Raw genomic sequence first — 17,876 nt, forward strand, 5'->3', positions numbered from 1 at the left:
AAAGAAAGGATGAAAAAAGCTGCAGCAGATCAAGAGTTAAATGCTAAACCCAGGTTCAGCTAAAGGAATCCAGGGAAAGCTAAAATGCAGAACTAAGGAATAAAGACCCAAGGAGAGGGCAGAAAGGAGGCTGTTGGCTGGAGAGCTAAGGAGAGCTGGAACTGCTAGGCTTGGGAAGCACCTCTAAGTCAGCCCCCAGCCTACATTCTTACAATCACTTTCCCTCAGGAAATGTTGGGCTACATAACAGCATGTCTCGTTTAGCAAACTTGCTTTTTAAATGTATATGTTTGGATAAGTTGGAGCCCCCAGCTGTATCCAGGCTCCTGCTGTTATTTTTGTGATTCCATAGAAGCTGCTCTACAATTTGTTCTAAGGACACTGAATTGCCAAGATCCACATTTCCCTGACATACCTGAACATTGATGCTCTTATAGAGGACAGCTGTTACTTTGCTGCTGCCCAACATCTTCAACACTGGTGATCTTCCAGGAAGAAATGTTTTACAACCTCTGCCCTGTGGGTGCAGGTACACTCAGGCAATGTGACCCCAGAGAACCAACTGATTGAGGCAGTCAGACTGCTCAGCCAAATTCCATCACCAGCTACTGAAAAGCAATCAAATGCAGCTCTTCCACTATGGAGAAGTGATTTCTATGCTGACTCATAAAATAACTCCTTACCTGTTGAGTTTAGCACATAAAATGTCCCAGTAAGAAAAAATTGAGGAAATCAAATTAAAATTGAGGACCTGAGAAAGAGGGTCACAATTACCTGGCCTGTCAGTCTCTCCCAAGCTTTTGAACCTCTGAAGCCACTTGAAGACCAGTCTGGAAAAGTCTTCAGGGATCATGGCATTCTCTGTGGGTTCAGGGGGTAAGGGGATGGGTAGAGAACCAAGGAGAACCCCTCTGAGTACTGCTGCTCGAGGCTGTTGGCAGGGGATGATACAGCTGGGTACCAAGGGCATACAGCACAGAAAGACAGGCTTCATCATTTCCACTGCTGTGGAACAACTCATTTTTAATTGCTAGACCAGAATAAAGTGGCCAAAGAGCCCTTACTCTGTGGCAATTAAGACAAACTGCACATCTCAGCACTTTTAATTAACATTGCTTCTTGAGGCAGAACCACTTCAGTCATCTTCAGGATAACAGCACTGCTTTAAGCTATTGTTTAAAACTACTGAACCAGAACATTGGGGTTCAGAAGGGGCAGGCAGGACATTCTCACTGCTTCCTGACAGTTCCTGCACACTACTGCCAGCTTTCAGTGCAGCCAAAGCCTCTCTGGCCATTACCTTTCTGTGAGGCACATATTCCTTTCTGGCTTAGAAGTCTGGTAAGATGGATCTGACTGCTTTCCATATACATAAAAAGTGAACTACAAAGTGAATGGCATAACACTAAAAAAACCAACCTCAAAAATAAAGTGTCACATCCTCACAAAGGCTAAGAAATTAATACTTAATATGCATCAAAGATTTTATTTGCATTAACTGAAGATTCAAATATTAAAATAAGTCTACATTAAATTATAATATTAAATATGCTTTAAATACGATAAGCTAAACGTGTTTAGTTTCCAAACACAAAGGGAACAAAAATAATTCAGAATGCAATACAATTAATAACACCAGAGGACAGAATAAGGACTTTTAATATGTAGTTCCACAAGTTGTCACCTCATAGCAATGTTTACTTTAAGAAATGGCCTTTTAATTGATGCACAAACCCCACGTTACATAAACTTAGTAAGGTATCTCTCAGGAAAATATTGCTCAGGTAAATTCTCCTTTATGTAGTGATCAAAACTCCTTTGGTAGCTCTTTTTCAGAATGAAACATACCAATAGACAAATAAGGAAAATAAAGAGTCTTGCAAGTATTACCAGAAAAGGTGTCTTCCTTATGGTTACGGTTATCTAACAGATCTACAGTGTCTTTCACTTGAATTCAAATCAACTTACATATGTACAATATGTAACAAATTACTCACAAAGTCCTTAGTCTTTCAAGACAAAAAGCTATGCTTTCCCAATATTGAGACCATAAAAGTATTTTTTTAAAAAAAGGTTTTGTTTTCTTAAAGTGGAGCACGCTGTACAGTAGGTTCCCTGGATGTTATTTTCAAGGCAGAACTAAATGTTACAGCAATTAGAGTGAAATACACCTGCTGCCCTAAAATGAGGTAGGGCCTCCTTGACTCAGATCTATCTTTGCCACCCAAGCCAGCAGAAGTAGTAATAATAGAACAATCCATACTTCAGCTAAAGAATCCAACAGCTCAGTACACATACGAATGCAGCTGTCCTCTTGGCACTTCAAGAATCTCACTTCAAAACCTGATTTATCCAAACCAGACTGAAGTTTGAAACAACTTGGAAGAAAATTACCTGAACACAAGTTTAAGGGTTTCCATGGTGCAAAACTTCAGTGTATTTCAACAACACTGCCTGTACATACACGTTCATCAATGAAGGGTTTTTAAAAAGTTACCCAAGTTGTAACTGTAGCTAAAGAATGCAGCATTTAGGGACTTTGTGGATGCAGTTAGGAACACCTAAATGAAGAAACCAGACTTGCATGACAAATATTTCTCACACAGGTGCTTTTACCTTTCCATCCAACTTCAATGACATTGTTAAAGAAAACTGTAAAACTAAATTTTGAAGAACCCAAAAGAACAAAAGATTAACTAAAGGGAAAAAAAAAACCCCAGGGCATTTAAAATTAGTAAGAAGTCTTGACAAAGGTGATCAATTAACATGTCATTTTGCTTCTTTTCCACAGCAGTGCATGCAGCTGCTTGAATAACGTACATCAACCTGAAATCTGCTAAAAGGAAAGTCTGGAACAGCATATGTATTTGGTGTCCTAAAGATATATGTGGATGATTTTGGTTTTTGTTTTTTTAAGGTTTTTAAAATTTTTTAAATAAAACTATTTCTTCTTCTTTATGCAACATAGTGGTACTGATTGGGGTTGTCTTTGTCTCTCTCCATATAGTCTCTGTCAATGAGAGATTCAATTCTCTTTTTCAAGTCTCCAGGCTACAAGAAAAGATGAGATTAGTGTAACAGTTAGTAATACAAAGGCAAACATATAAAAAAAATACTGCTAAAAGCTGCATAAGAAATGCACCATAGTATATAACTAATGTAGTATGATACTCTGACTTATTTCTGTTTACACAACACCTTCATCTTTGGGTTTAATTCTATGATATTTCACTTTTCTTGCTCTTATAGACAAGCTAAATAGAAACATATATTACATATATTTAGATAAACCTGGGATGGTTTGACAAACAAAAACATGAGTTACCTTTACAGGAAATTTCAGTTGATTATACAATTCAGAAACAAGAAGATTATGACCAAGAGTCTTCCTCATCTTCATTATTCGTACAATAGCAGCATCAATCTGATATTGCCTGTCCTGAAATACTCTTTCAGTTGTGCTGACCTGTTCCTCAACCTAAAGAACAACACAACACCACAAATCATATCACCCTCTGTTGCTACTTTTTATTAATTCTATCTCTATAGTTAACTTTCACAATAAAATGAAGCTCATGCATTCTTATTTATCTTTGAGACAGATGCATGCATTGCTGCATTCCAAGAGCTAAGTGATTTCTGAAGTGCACTGCTAAAGCAAGTACAAGAGAAAATTCAGGATAATGTAAAGGAAAAAATGTGTCTTACATTATTTGATAAATAAAAGTAAATCTTAGAAACTCCCTTAAGGTTTTTGAGACAACCCATAACACTTGGACAACCCACACACAGCAGTGTTTTGTGTCAAACTCCAGTTTGACCATCAGGGAATTTAATATGCAAAGGCAAAAAAGAAACAAGTCACTGTTAATTAGAATATGTCACCTTGTGTCAAGAATGGGAATTCAGATACAACAAAAAAGGTTTGTTTTCACTGCAGAATCAGGGACAACCTTAACTTTTATGGACTTCTTACCTGCTAAATATAGAATGACATGGTGACATTTGATTCATGAGTTCAGCAATACCATAGAAACTTCCTAGATGGACTGAAACATCTACAAGACCCTTTTAGTTTAATATATAGCCACTTAAATTTGCAAGCACAGGAAGCAACCTAAGTTTTCAATTTCAGTGATCTTAAAGTCTTTGTTGCCTGAGTCATCCTGACTACTCTGAAAATTAATTATAATTTGAATTTAAATATTTGATTCTTTATATGCAAAAAATACAAAAGATTACATCTTTCCATATGGGATATGTAGAAAAACAGTTAATACACAGAGTAAATGCAAAAAGTACATACTGTTTCTTTCATTTGAATCTGGTTGATCTTTATTCTAAACAACTTATGCTTGAAATCACCATTAAAGATGAATTTATCTCCATCTTCTACATCCTTGCCCTTTGGATTTTTAATCAAAACTCTTGCTTTTCCACAAGCTAAAGACTGCAAGGTTCTTCTTAATTCGCTGTCCTCTGTGAAGAGTTCAAATATGGGAAAAAGCAGAACAAAACATTAACATCAAGAGTTTTATGGGATTAATCTAGAAATAAATTAAAAAGCCAGTGTTTTTATGTTAATACTTTCATCTAACTTAGTTCCAATTAAGAAGTAGCTCACAGTCGTCAAATCTGGTCTCATCTTTCACAGGTTAAATACTGAGAGCATGCACAGGATTATATACATCAGAAATACAGATTTATGCTCATCTCGGTGAATTTTCCTTCCAAAATAGTCTCAGAAAAGATTTCACATTAACACAAACTTAGTTTTATTGCTTTAGTTATGTGTGGTAGTAACAGGACTTTGGAAAAGGAAAAGTTAGTGTATGACAAACTCAAAGTCACCTATTTCAAGATTTGATCAGTGTTTTTATCACACAGCAAAGAATATATAATCAAATAAAAACACAGAAGTCTAAATTGACAGGATAAAGTTTTGTGGGAGGGTAGAGCTGACAGCTATTATAGTCAAAATTCCCCCAAAATGGGAAAGTAGTAGACACAAGTGTGTGAGGAAAATTTTATCTAGTAATATTTAAGGCTAAAAGCATTTAGACAACATAAAATGAAGTCTTAAACATTCTAATTATGTTGCAAAGTCTTGTATCAAGATTTTGCATTGAAACAGCCTCTGCAGTCTCTAGAATACTTTAGTCACAGTATAAAATTATCACTGAATGTGCTGGATGATCTGAAAAGTTTTGCAATCTAGTGCTGAGGTACAGCTGAGTAAAAGATTAACACTATTGCTATTTTTAAAATACTTGAGCTTTTACACAGAGCAACCTTTTCCTTCTTTTAAACTTCCAACTGTTCTGTGATTTCTTAAAAAAACCCTTTAAACAATGTGGGCTAAACTGGCATTTATGACATTTGGGACATTTTGCGTGTTTCAGCCTCAGTAAATGCAGATTGTTGAGCTGTGTTTTTGCCCAACCACAAGGCTGCTGTTAAAACACTCTGGAGCTTGCAAGTGAAGTCACAGGTTACAGTATGCCAAAGGGAAGGAATTTACAATTACCTATCAATCCCTGAAGTAGAAGTAAAAACTACAGCTCCTAGAGGCTCCCTTGACAGGCAAGTAAAAACATGGAATATATTTGAATAACACATCTTGAAAAAGCAGAATCAGAGAGAAGGTGACCATTCTTCCTTTGAGTAACAGTTTATGCATTTTCTCACTGTCCTAATGCACCAGGGACAATCTTATTAAAGAGGCTGATGATTATTTATTGTAACAGTAATTGGAAAACACATTCCAACCATGGCCAGTTAATCCCTACAGGAAAAATGGATGGAAACTTGTAAATTTACAATACCATGTAGTGACATGACAAAGGGAGAACAGCTTCAAACTCAAACAGAATAGATTAGGTATTGGAAAGAAATTCTTTTTTGTCAGAGTGGCAAGACACTAGAACAGGTTGTCCAGAGAAGTTCTGGATGCTCCTTCCCTGGAAGTGTTCAAGACCAGGCTGGATGGAGCTCTGAGTAACCTGGCTTAATGGAAAGTGTCCCTGCCCAGGGCAGGGGGCTGGAACTAGATTATCTTTAAGATGCCTTCCAATCCAGCCATTCTGTGATTCTATGCTATTCATCCTGGCTTCACAGGAACCCCATGGACCATGAGCTGTCTTTACCACCTAAATTTCTATACTACTTTGCCAAAGGGGAGAGAAATACAGACATGGAGCTCAGTGTAATGATATAGAGGTAGCTCTCAACTATCAATTCCATCTACCTGCCTTAAAAACAGTCTATTGAAGTCCTTATTTTGTGCTATAATGGAATGGATTTCCATGCAGCAGATTTTATCTGTTGCTGCCAGGCAGCCAGAATACCAGTTCCAAGGGACAGCAATCCCTTGAGATGAGAAAGCAGGACCTGGATCAGGCTTGCATGAACCTTTGTTCTGTAAACATGGTACTCCAACCTACTGAGCCTCTCCAGACTATCCTGATGATTATCATCACTGGCATGGATTTTCTTCAGCTCCCTTACTGTTAAGGGAAAGGATGACTAAGTGACTTGAAGCACTGATACTGAGACAATGGAGCACCCAGGCTGTACTTCCTTCTGCAATGCATCATTCTGAACCAAAAGGATTCTTGGAATCCCCATTTTACAGTCTTTCAGTAAACATATTACAATATTTTAGTACTTGTAAGGGCTCAAACACTCTTTTAGGTACTGCTGTATTAGGTTGAACTTAAGTTACAACATGTGAAGAACTACAGGGTATAAGTTGCTGATTGATGCAAAACTTGCAGAGAGTAATGATGACCGTGTTTTGGCTAGAACTATTTCAAGAGAGTGTAAGAATTCGGGGAAAAAAGCAGGGAAAAAAGCCCACCCAGGAACATAAAAACACAAGACAGACACTGCAGATGGTTAAAGAGAAAACTGTACTCTTTCTCAGCTTTCTTTGTCCTTCAGGTTCAAATGCAGAGGCAGAGAGCTACAAAGTACACACCAGCACACAGTGCTGCTCTGAACACATCAGACCTGCTGTGAAGGGGAACCTCAGTGACATGGATGGGCAACAGGCAGGTGAGCTCTCAGAACAGTTCAATTGAAAATACTCTCTTAATCACCCCCATCTGAGAGCATTCTACAATAGATCATTTTCAAAATATAGTATGTGAAACTGAACAGGAGCAAAAACAATCTGTACACACAACAGTCTTTACCACCACTTACATTTTAAGAATTGCAGTGAAACATTTTGTAAATCTAATAGGTTGTTAGAAGTACCACCTGCCACACAGCTCTTACTAATAATTTTGTGAAGGGTCAATTTTACACACCAAGAAAATACACTAAGAAACACCTGCAGTGTGTTCTCCTCATCTCTTCTGGTGTGTGTATGCTTTTGGCACATAAAGTTTGTCCTAATGATCGTGACAAATTTCTTAATATTAGGCCTTCACGTACCAAATCATAATTGCCAATCACTTGATGAATAAATTTAAAAATAAGAAAGTGTTCTTCCTACCTACGCCAGTAGCCATTTTAATTTCTTCAAAACTGAATTCATCTCCTTCATTAAACATAAGCAATACTAATGTCTGAAAGAGCGATACTTGAAACTCCTTCTTGCCCTAAAAGAGAAACAACACATAATAGCAATATTCAGAGAATTTTCTATTGTATCCCCTACAACTGACAGTTACACAAAGTATATATTATTTTTTCTATTTCTAGAAGAATGGATATGCATTTTAGAATGCCTGGCACACAGAACAATTTGCCTCAATGTAGTATTGAGGAAACAGAATATTTATAAAATCTCCTTTTTTTGCTCCTCTAACAGTGAGAATACAATACACAGCAGAAGCTCATTAGAATGGTATTTATTTCACATGATTCACTTCATTTTAATTACACTGTATGACATTTTGGTCTTGCCACTATCAAGAGTGAATTTGTCTGTAATTAACTCAAGTTAACATTCACAACGAGTAGGTAGAAGAATTCAAGGGTTTTTCTGTCTTTGCTGTGGCTCAGTGAAGCTGCACTATTACAAGGCAAGAGGCTGCATGAGACAAAACAAAACCACATGAACAAACAGTGCAGCTATTTAACAGTTAAATATTCAACAAGCATTTAAATTTTAACCACAGTCATCACATAACTGACACCCTTCAGTCTCTTTGTGTCAAGCATACCAAAAGCATCACCAGGATTTCTACAATCAAAACAATCCCAAATTACAGATAAAAAATGCCGTGTTCTTTTTCTTGTTTTAATTTCTTGCTTTATTACAACTTAATTTATTGGAATGAGCAACAATTCCTATCAAATATTGTTGTCTTGTTAGCTAGGTGGTATTTCAGTTTAATTTAAAAAAGCCTACTTTCTGTACAAAATAACAGTACTGAATTGTGATTGCTCCTCCACAAAAATATTACTACTTTATAAAAAATGCAACACATGATTAGATTCCAAATAATTGACTTAAATTTTAACCTAACAGGCAAAGCATTATGTAAGCAAACTTACTTCCTTAAATTCTGCCTTTAGGACAGCATGTCCTAAAGTGGTCTGCCACTGAAGTTTTCGACCACTGTGTTTTCCCAGGTAAAAGGTTTTAAATACCTCTTGAAGCTTTATCATCTGTTAAGAAAAGAGAAGAAACACTAGCATTATATCTTGCAGTGACACCAAAAGATTTCACACATGTAATTTCTTTATTCTCTTCAACCATGTTTCATAATAGGCTCTTTTGTGGGAAAAACTTAAAACCCAAAGAGCAAAATTTTGCTCTCAAGTACACTGGCACTACTATGCATATAAGAATGCAATTCAAAAATAACTGCATTTTCCTTGGGTTTTTAATTTGCTTGTTTTGAATAACAGTAAAATAAATTCCCTGTAAAGGGTTTTAAACCTCAAAAGAGATATTGGTTTTGTCCCTGACTTTGAATCTGACCTAGAAGTCATGGGACAAAAAGCATCCATCTCACACTTTTACACTGGCTAGTACCATCTGCTCCTAAGTTCTTCCTGTAGTTTGTGGATGCAATGGAACTCCAGTCCAATGTCACTATTTTACACCCTCTTACTTCCAGCTAAGGGGGTTCTACCCCTCCTTTTTCATCATGTGTTTCTCAGGTTGGACCCTTCAGATGTAGTCTGCCACAGAGGAAAAGACACCTCAGGAACAAGAGTACCAGAGCTTCCATATCTTCCAAATTGAGTGGGAACCCCATTACCACCTCTGGCCTCTGAAGTGCTTTCCATACCTCTGATCAAACAAGGTATTGTAGGAAACAGGGGCTCCAAATACACATTTCAACCTAAACCCCTACTGGAAGGAGCTTTGCAAGAATCTCTCAACTTGGAAACAATTTTTCAAGCAAATACTATTTAAATGCAAGGGATAGCTTTGTGTGACACATTGCAGGGAACAGATGAAGGATCTTTGAAAAAAGGAACTTGCAAAAACATAACTATTGACTAGTTCAAAGTGCCTAACCAGTGTAGTTAAAGATTGACTAAACTAAGGTGAACTGACCAATTTCAAACTTTTAAGTAACTGACTGCAATGCTAAGTAAGGCAATGATATTATTATGCAGGTTAAAAAAAAAACCCACACTGAGTGAAATAATCATCTGAAAAGAGTGGACTTTATCCACTATGTTCTATTTTTTGCAATTCTGGAATCCTTAAAATTATATAAACACCTTAGATATGTAGCAGAAAAACTTTAAATGAAGGGCATTAATGCACCCTGTGATAATGATTTAATTTGGTAAAGTGTATTTAGAAGAATTCAAACACCAACCTCTGAATTTAAGTGGACTTCCATAGGTGTGTAAGTTGGCCAATATCCCATAGTTAATATATTTACTGTCAGGTCTATATTTCCTGGGTCACTTTGGTTCTGCATATACTAAAATAGAAGAGACAAAAATTATTCAAGTATGCTATCTGGATACTAAATTGGAAAATGTATATACTGAAGTTAGAAATTTAGGATTAGTGTAACAACTAAAAATTCTTACAGGCCACAACCTTGGTTAGACATGCTCTACCAGGATTTTGAGTAACTATTTAATGACCACTTGCCCAACTTCAAAACACAGCAAGTGGTTGGGAGTACAAAGAAAAGATCAACATGCCTTGAAACATTCTAGACCTCTGCCTATACAGGGTACTAAGGTCAAAGAAGCTTTAATCACATACAGATAAAGCCAAAGAAAAGAAACCATGGCAAGGACTGTAAGATCAAAAAGATCCCCTTGGACTCCTCCATCTGTTAGACAAAACTTTTTAATGTAATTGAAGTAGAGCATCAGTCAAGCCAGACTGCAAAATCTGGGACAGAAGAGTGACTGCAGTATTTTATTACAGGTGTTGTCCTGGGTCAGGTCTCCAACCCAGCATCCTGCCTTCAGTAAGGCCCCAAAAGAAGTGCCCAGAGAGAAATGCAACAACAGGGTGAGCATGTACAGTAATTCCTGAAAGCCTTCATCAGTCACCAAGGAGGTGGAAACTCTGGGGCCGAGACAGGCACAGCTTCTGTGCACTTAGCAACCTTCAGGGAGTTTCTCTGGTGTGGGCTGTTCAAACAAATTCATCAGAGCAGCACCAGTTTACCAGAACAAAGGGACACAGACTTCCAAGGATGTCAGTCAACTAAATTACTATCTGGTATTTAGACTAATTTACTTTAAAAGGAATCAAATAAAACTGTAAAATTATTGGATACAATAAATAAATTCTGTTGTATAAGCAGAAAGGTGAGTAGAGACTATTACTAGGACCTGCTCAAAAGCAGGTTTGCTTAATTTTAGCTTATTCCAAGGGATGGCACCAATACATGTCTCCTCCTGACTGTGAAAAATTTAGTATACAAAAGTTAATGTACCTGCTTGAACTGTACCATGACATCTTTTGACAGTTCCATGTCCTTGAACATGCCCTCCAGTTTGCTGGTAAAAGCAGCACCACATTCTGTCACACACAAAAAAACCCCCAAAAATACCACAATTACAAAGAAGCACAGAAGTTAAGTGATAAGCATTTAACCTGAGACAGCTGAGCCACATTTACCAGGTTACAGAGCACCCACAAATAGGTACCTTTTCAGGATTTTGCTCCTCTGTAGGTACATTAAATAAACCAGTCTTATACCTAAGAAGTCAGCCTTATAGCTGTTGCTGAGCATAATGAAAGGTCTGATATATATATATACACACACATTTTACATCCTCCCTTAATATTTAAGAGCTGAACAGCTATTACTTAAAATTTGGCTTGTCACTTCTTAAAAGCATGAGAAAAATAGGGATTCCAAATTTGCATGCCAAAAAGTAATACAAATTTAACACATCTGAAGACACCAACCATGTTTAAGCTTTGACAACATGGACTTCTCAGCATCTACTGAAGCACTTTTTCCAACCAGCAGTCTTTTGGCTAAGTCTTTCTTATAAAATGCTTCAAACACATCTTTTCCTGTAAAGAAATTGAAACAAAAACCAAAATTATAAAAATAATTTATAATTTATAAAATTATAAAATTATAAAATAATACATTCTATCTGCATCACTGCCCTTCAGGTTTGTGACACAAGCCTTTCTCATGAAAAGCTGATGAGCAGAATATTCATTATGTAGCATTGAAGAAAAAAATGTAGACAGTTTGTTCTTTTTATATTTTCATAATTTTTAACATATTTTGCAAAATGTTTACTTATTTCTTTTTATTCTGTCCCAGGAACTTGAGCTGCCTTGTATTTCCCACTGGATCAGCTACAAAACAAATGAAATTACTCTGGGGTCCAGAAGAACATTTTCCCTCCACTGATCTGATTTATTAAGAAAAAAAAAAGGAGGGGAGGGAGGTTTTCTGTCTATTAAGGAATATATTTTAAAAGCCTAAGGGAAAGAAAATTTAACAGAAGTCCTCTCACATGGTTTGCCAATAGCCTTTTGAAATGAAAGAGTCATGTAGATACCCACAAACTTTCACACTTTAAACCCAAACTTCTCCCATATGACAGTGCAAAGTGTTTCCCTTTTAAGACGAACAATTTTGCTGTAACCCAAGGCACTACTTGTGCTGCCTACAGTAGCCCCCTTGTAATTCCTTGTGAACAGCTTTCAATTTGGGCATCTTATAATAGTCTTTGTCCTTCCCCACCCTGTCCTGATGAAATTTTATGAACCAGCTGCATCAAGATATTGCCAAAAAGGCCAATACCCAGAAACTACCTACTAATTATCATCTGCTCTTGAAAGAGCTCTTATGTACCAGACAGCTCAAAATAAAATCCACGCTTTTAGCTCAGTACTACAAAAACTATGAAGAGAAAAAGAGTTGGTGAAAGTTTCAGATTAACAAAAATTATTCTCTTAACAAAAACTATTCTCTTGGGCTGACAAGCTGCCAGTACAACTGTTTTCATTCACCATCTCCATCTGACAAAAATGCTGCAATTATGATTCAATTATGCAAATGATACTACTTTATGACTCAACTGCTTTCCCATCATATTGTACTTGTTTGGGATTTTTATGAGGAGAGAACCCCACAGATGTCAGACAAACTAATACAGAATTAGGTAATTCTTGCTATTCCACCCCAGCCCAGGACACCCATTCCACCTCCCTCAGAGCCGTGACAATGCATGTATATTGGATTAGACCACTGGTTTTTCTGATAGCCAATCTAGAAAAAAAAAATCCTAACACATTCAAGGTTTTTGCTAAGATAGAGGGGATTTGCTAATTCATGAGAGAAATGCATTTCAAAGGCAGTGAAACTCAGCAATAACACTTTTTCCTGTCATTTTGAGCCCTCCTCTGTGTTCCTTCTCAGCTATCATGAGAAAAGAGAAGTCAAGGAAAGTAGCTGAGTTTTCATGCTTTGTACCTACAACATACATAAGTGGACAGCAAAGTCTGTACTGTCATTAGAGGAGAAGTTGTGGTTACAGCCATGGTCAATTTATGTTAAAAAACTTCCAGCAACACCTCTAACTCTTAGGTCTCCACTCACAAGACTCTGAAAGGTCTGTAACTTGCCCATCTCCACAGAACTATTTGTCCTCCCCTGTATATTTATTGTGCTCCTTCAAGAGTAAGGCAACCTGAATTAAAGACAGAGTTGAGTAGAAAAATCATGCTGAACAAGATCTCTTGCAGAGGAAAGCAGCCCTGCTAATAGCAAAGGGAACAGTTTTAATTGCATCAACAGTGAACTGCTATTGCTTACCATGAATGAATCTAAATATGATCATTATTTTGTCAAGGATTCTTTCCAGCTCTTCATCAGTTGCTTCTTTATTACCAGCTCTTAACTTGGAATCCACATATTTTGCTACAAATAAATGAAATTAGATAACAGCTTAAAAAATAGATCTAAAATAACCAACTAAAGCATCTCCTGCTTGAAATATTACTATGTGTTAAGTACTAATATATGTTAAAACATAGGATAAGCACTACATTTTCTGTTTTCCCATCCCTGTGTTCAGTGGAATGACAGAGCCCTTGTGTATTACTGGAATATTACTGGAGCCCTACTATATATAATGGAAAGGTACAGTGAAAAGGAATAGTCCAAGGCAAAAAATTAATACAGTATAATAATTAAAATTAATACATTAAAAATTCCCAGATTTTGTGTCATACAAGCACATTACTTGTTGAAAGACAATGTTTTGGAAGCGTACAATGTATATGAATGTATTTTATGAGAAACAGAAACAAACAACATAAAGAGGATTATATTTTTATACATCTTTACCATGTCCCTCATGCTCCTTGGTAGGAACATATTAAAATTTTAACAGAAGCAATGCTTTCCAGTTAGTAGTTTCAGAATGCCAGAAATAAGGTTAAGCCTTGAATTTAGCTAAGTATTTATTAAGCCATGTTAGTATCCTTATACAACCTTCTGTGTAAGAAGAAAACCTTTGTGGGAGCTGGGACACCATGATCCACAAATGACAATAGCCCATATAATGGCTTTAACCAGTATCACTGTGTTGTGCAATCTATCCTACATAAAGCTGATTTTAGAACGAAGACAGCAAAATCAGCCAAATAAAGGCAAAACAAAGTACAGAGGAAAAACAAATAACCAAGGAGCAAGATCCTCTCCTGGTGTAAAATGCCACAGCTCCAGTTTTTCAGCAGGCAAGACTGTCAGGATAGCTTTTGCCCAATCAGGGATAAGCTAAAAAATGTTTTTAAAGTATTTGTTATTATCTTTCCCCTTAATAAGCACAAGTTCTCCTGTCAAGGCAGTGGGGTTTTTTTCCCCCTCTATTAAAACCCCTTGTGTCTGAAGGCTTTAAAATTGCTAACCCAACTTCAGCCTTCAAGGCAGATGGATGGGCTGCACTTACTCCTTTCTGAGATATCCAGAGCACCCACAGAACTCCTCTACTACCACAGTTAAAGCCAGTTCCCCTTTGCTTGCCACAGCTGCTCTCCCCCTGGGCAGTTCCTCCCGTGGCAGCTCCGTGCTGCAGCGAGCAGTTGTTAGCACCAGGCCCTGTGCAAGCAGCAGTGCAGGGACAGGAGGTGACACAAGCTGCAGCAACCCCCTGGCAGCACACCCAGGCTCTCGGGGCTGTCCCCAAGCCAGTCTCCTAAAGCAGAATGCAACTGCACCACTATTGCACTAGCACACTCAGCAGCATTACCATGCTTTCTATAGATTTTTGAAATATTTTACAGAAAAATATTTGTGTACCTATCAATTCTGCAGGCTTATTTGGTCTCTTGTTGATAAATGTTTCAAAGGACTCCTTCATCAAGTTTATAAATTTTTCATTTTTCTGAAAGCACACTTCTATGATATGGTCCACTTTATCCTTAAAATCTAGTAGCTCTTGCACCATATCCTTGTCTTTTTCAGGATTAACCACTATTGTTGTCCCAAAGTTCTGTAAAACAAACACTTTTGATAGTAAAATACTTTAGAGTGCTACCTATCTCCCCCAACAGACACATTTACCCTTATAAAAAGTATCATAGGAAAATGAATTTATTTACAGAACTACTTATGACTTCAAGTTTTTAAAAAATGAGATGCATTGAAATTCAAAATAAAAACTAGACACATTGATGGATTTCAAACATTAGTGCTTGATTTAAAGATTATTTACATTTAAGACAAAAGTAAAAAAATACACAGTAGACATGACTATGATGTGCAAGTTCACAGTGAGATACAGAACTATGATTCATGTAAAATAAATTAAATGGAAACTGCCTCAGAAATGTTAAGTATGAAGGAAAACTTTGCACTATTTTTATTAAACCCACTAGAGAGCTCAACTGATTAAACAGGTAGCAAAACTTTGACGGCTGCAGCTGAGCCCTCAAAGATTTCTTTTTCATCAAGGGCTCTAAACCAAAGTGATCCTAGCTGACTTGCAGGGAAACAAAACTTTCTCAGGCACAAGAAGCAGCCACAGACCTGACTTTCTCTTCCTGCTCCTACATTTATTATCTCAGAGACAGAACACCATTTGTCTAATGGATATCTAAAATACCCTGTAAAGGAGGATTTTCACCTACTGGACAATTAACATTTGCTTAGTAACACTGATCAGTGCCCTGGACTGAATGATCAGTTTTCCAAAGTGAGAAAGGGGGCACAGCAAAAGCAAAACAGTAATCAATGGGTACATTTTGGCCAACTGAAGTATGTTAGTCAACAACAGTAGAAGAGATGGGGGAAGTTCTTCTCCAGCCTCAGAATCTCCATTGCATTATCTAATTAGCTACTGTCATCTTTGATGGAGATCTTGCTCAAGTACCATTTCAGAGTAAAGCTGAACACAAGGCTCCCATGGGACTTAGAACCAACATGTGTATCACAGAATCACAGAACACAGAATTCCAGTTTGGGCTGGAAGAGACCTCTGATGGTCAGCTAGTCCATCAGATCTTCCACTTGTCACAATTTCCCCGACATTAACACAACATTTCAGCATCTCACAGTCTCTACCAGGTACATTCATAAATTGCAAGGCTTCCCCCCATTCTGAAACAGCAAACCTAGATGCAAAAAGCCAAATGGCACCTCTGAATTCCCAAAAGGCTGACTGCAATGGAACACAGACCCTTACCCACAGTAATTTGGCTCACAACATAAACATTAGAAGTTCTTGAAGCCTCTCTTCACTGTCACACAGAATGTTTGGAAGGAGATTTACTGACACTTACAGAAAAGGTTTTCTAGGTTTTTGAGTAGGTACACAACCATATAAAGCTGTAAGAAGTCTGACTCTGTGAAACACACAGGGTATGATAATCCAATTTAACAGCTTTTATGAGAGGAGAGATTCCTTTCCTTATTCCTTTTCCCATCTTGAACTCCTACTTCTTTCCTTGGACCAGCACATGGACTTTTCTGTGAGTCTCCTTAGCTCACTAAACCTGGGATTAAGCTGACCTTGTTTTATCACAATACCTGGGCAATCACAATACCACAACAGATCACAGGAGAGCCTGTGTAGTGGCAGGCAGCACTAGGATTAAGTGATGAGCATGGTCTGGGAGAAAGGAAGAAGAAAGAAGATCCTCCTCAGCCACAGCACCACCATTCAATTGGCAACATCCTAAGGAATAAACTCCTCCTCAGTCCTGGGACAGAGGGTAACCATGTTCCATTACCACGAGCTGCAGCACTGGTGGATCATGCTGAGCTCCAGACATAGGTATGCAGAAAATGCACCTCTGGAATTAACTGATATTGTGCACTTAATCCTGAGGGCTGATGAACACATGGGCAGTTCAGGGGAGAGCCCTGACATCAGGAATGATCAACTCCAGGGAGAAAAATTGCCTGTGACACTTTCCTGCCTCCATCTTGCAAGAGCACTAGAGTGCAAGCTCTCTGGGGCAGCATACTACGTGGATATTATGCCTAACAAACAAACCCAAACCATCTAAATAGGACTGATGGATTATTTTCAACAGGAGCGTTCCCTTCCCAACAGCTTTAAAATCCATCAGCATTGTTGTAGGCTGGCTACAAGTAGCACTGCTAAGCTGCAGCAGAATAACAGGTTTTGCAGGTATGTAAACACTTGAGTGTATTTGCAGCAAAACAACACATAGTACAGTCCAGCATAGTCTAAACACATGTGCATGTGGTTCTATTTAAAGCAATGTAACCAAAAACATCCTGTATTATGTTCAAACCTATAAGGAAAGCAATTTCCAAGTAGAAATTTAAAACCAAAGTAGGTGTTGCTGTTTCTTATCATGTGATTGTTACTGAGGCAGAAGCATTAACATCCCTCCCCATATTTACTTAAAACAGAAATTTGGTGATACAGCTATATATTATTCTTGGCTTTGACAGAGGAAATTTGTAACAGCATAAATTTTTACATTAGTAATAGATCATTGACATACCTTGATGTATTCACTCCAATGCTGCAGAAGGATCTGTTGCCCACCTTTTACCCGGCTGAACAGCTGGTATGTCTGGGTCAAATCTGATATTCTGTTTTCATCAAGCAGGCTATCAAGTCCTAAAAAAAATTAAATTAGAAAAAAAGGAAATTTGAATACAGTTACATAAATACAATTAGAAATATATCAGAGAATATCTCTATTAGAGAATATACCAGTATTTCAACTGAAATACTTTCCCAACAAGGTGGTGATCGTGAGCCTTTTGCAGAATGGTTATGAAGAGACCTTGACTTCAAGGGTATAGTTTCATCAAGAACCACTAGAGACAACAGGAAGCTAAATAAACTGCCCTAAAATTAAAGTAATGATAAATACTTCACACGATTTTTTCCTGTGGAGCATGGTGAGCCAGGTTTTTAGATTAAGAATGTGCTGGGAACAATCTACACTCCTACCAATGGAATAACACAAGATG

The 17,876-nt window shown here is 37.4% G+C and overlaps 1 protein-coding gene across 1 annotated transcript in view; it reads right to left on the reverse strand.

Moving 5' to 3' along the window:
• Window positions 1-1,336: 1,336 nt before the first annotated feature.
• The window catches only part of CUL4A (cullin 4A), a 34,879-nt gene continuing 18,339 nt past the window's right edge, over window positions 1,337-17,876 (reverse strand). Inside the window, exons 10-20 of the mRNA XM_054271516.1 lie at window positions 17,399-17,517; window positions 14,721-14,913; window positions 13,233-13,337; window positions 11,360-11,470; window positions 10,881-10,966; window positions 9,795-9,902; window positions 8,509-8,622; window positions 7,502-7,607; window positions 4,307-4,479; window positions 3,326-3,478; window positions 1,337-3,051 (exon numbers count right to left, since the gene is read on the reverse strand). Of these exons, the coding sequence (XP_054127491.1) occupies window positions 2,956-3,051; window positions 3,326-3,478; window positions 4,307-4,479; window positions 7,502-7,607; window positions 8,509-8,622; window positions 9,795-9,902; window positions 10,881-10,966; window positions 11,360-11,470; window positions 13,233-13,337; window positions 14,721-14,913; window positions 17,399-17,517 (1,364 nt within the window). The 3' untranslated portion in view covers window positions 1,337-2,955. The remainder of the gene's footprint in view (window positions 3,052-3,325; window positions 3,479-4,306; window positions 4,480-7,501; window positions 7,608-8,508; window positions 8,623-9,794; window positions 9,903-10,880; window positions 10,967-11,359; window positions 11,471-13,232; window positions 13,338-14,720; window positions 14,914-17,398; window positions 17,518-17,876) is intronic.

The sequence above is a fragment of the Melozone crissalis genome, unplaced genomic scaffold, assembly GCF_028551555.1.
Source record: "Melozone crissalis strain CALT ecotype California unplaced genomic scaffold, PUWL_Pcris_2 ptg000013l_1, whole genome shotgun sequence".
Taxonomy (NCBI): Eukaryota; Metazoa; Chordata; class Aves; order Passeriformes; family Passerellidae; genus Melozone; species Melozone crissalis.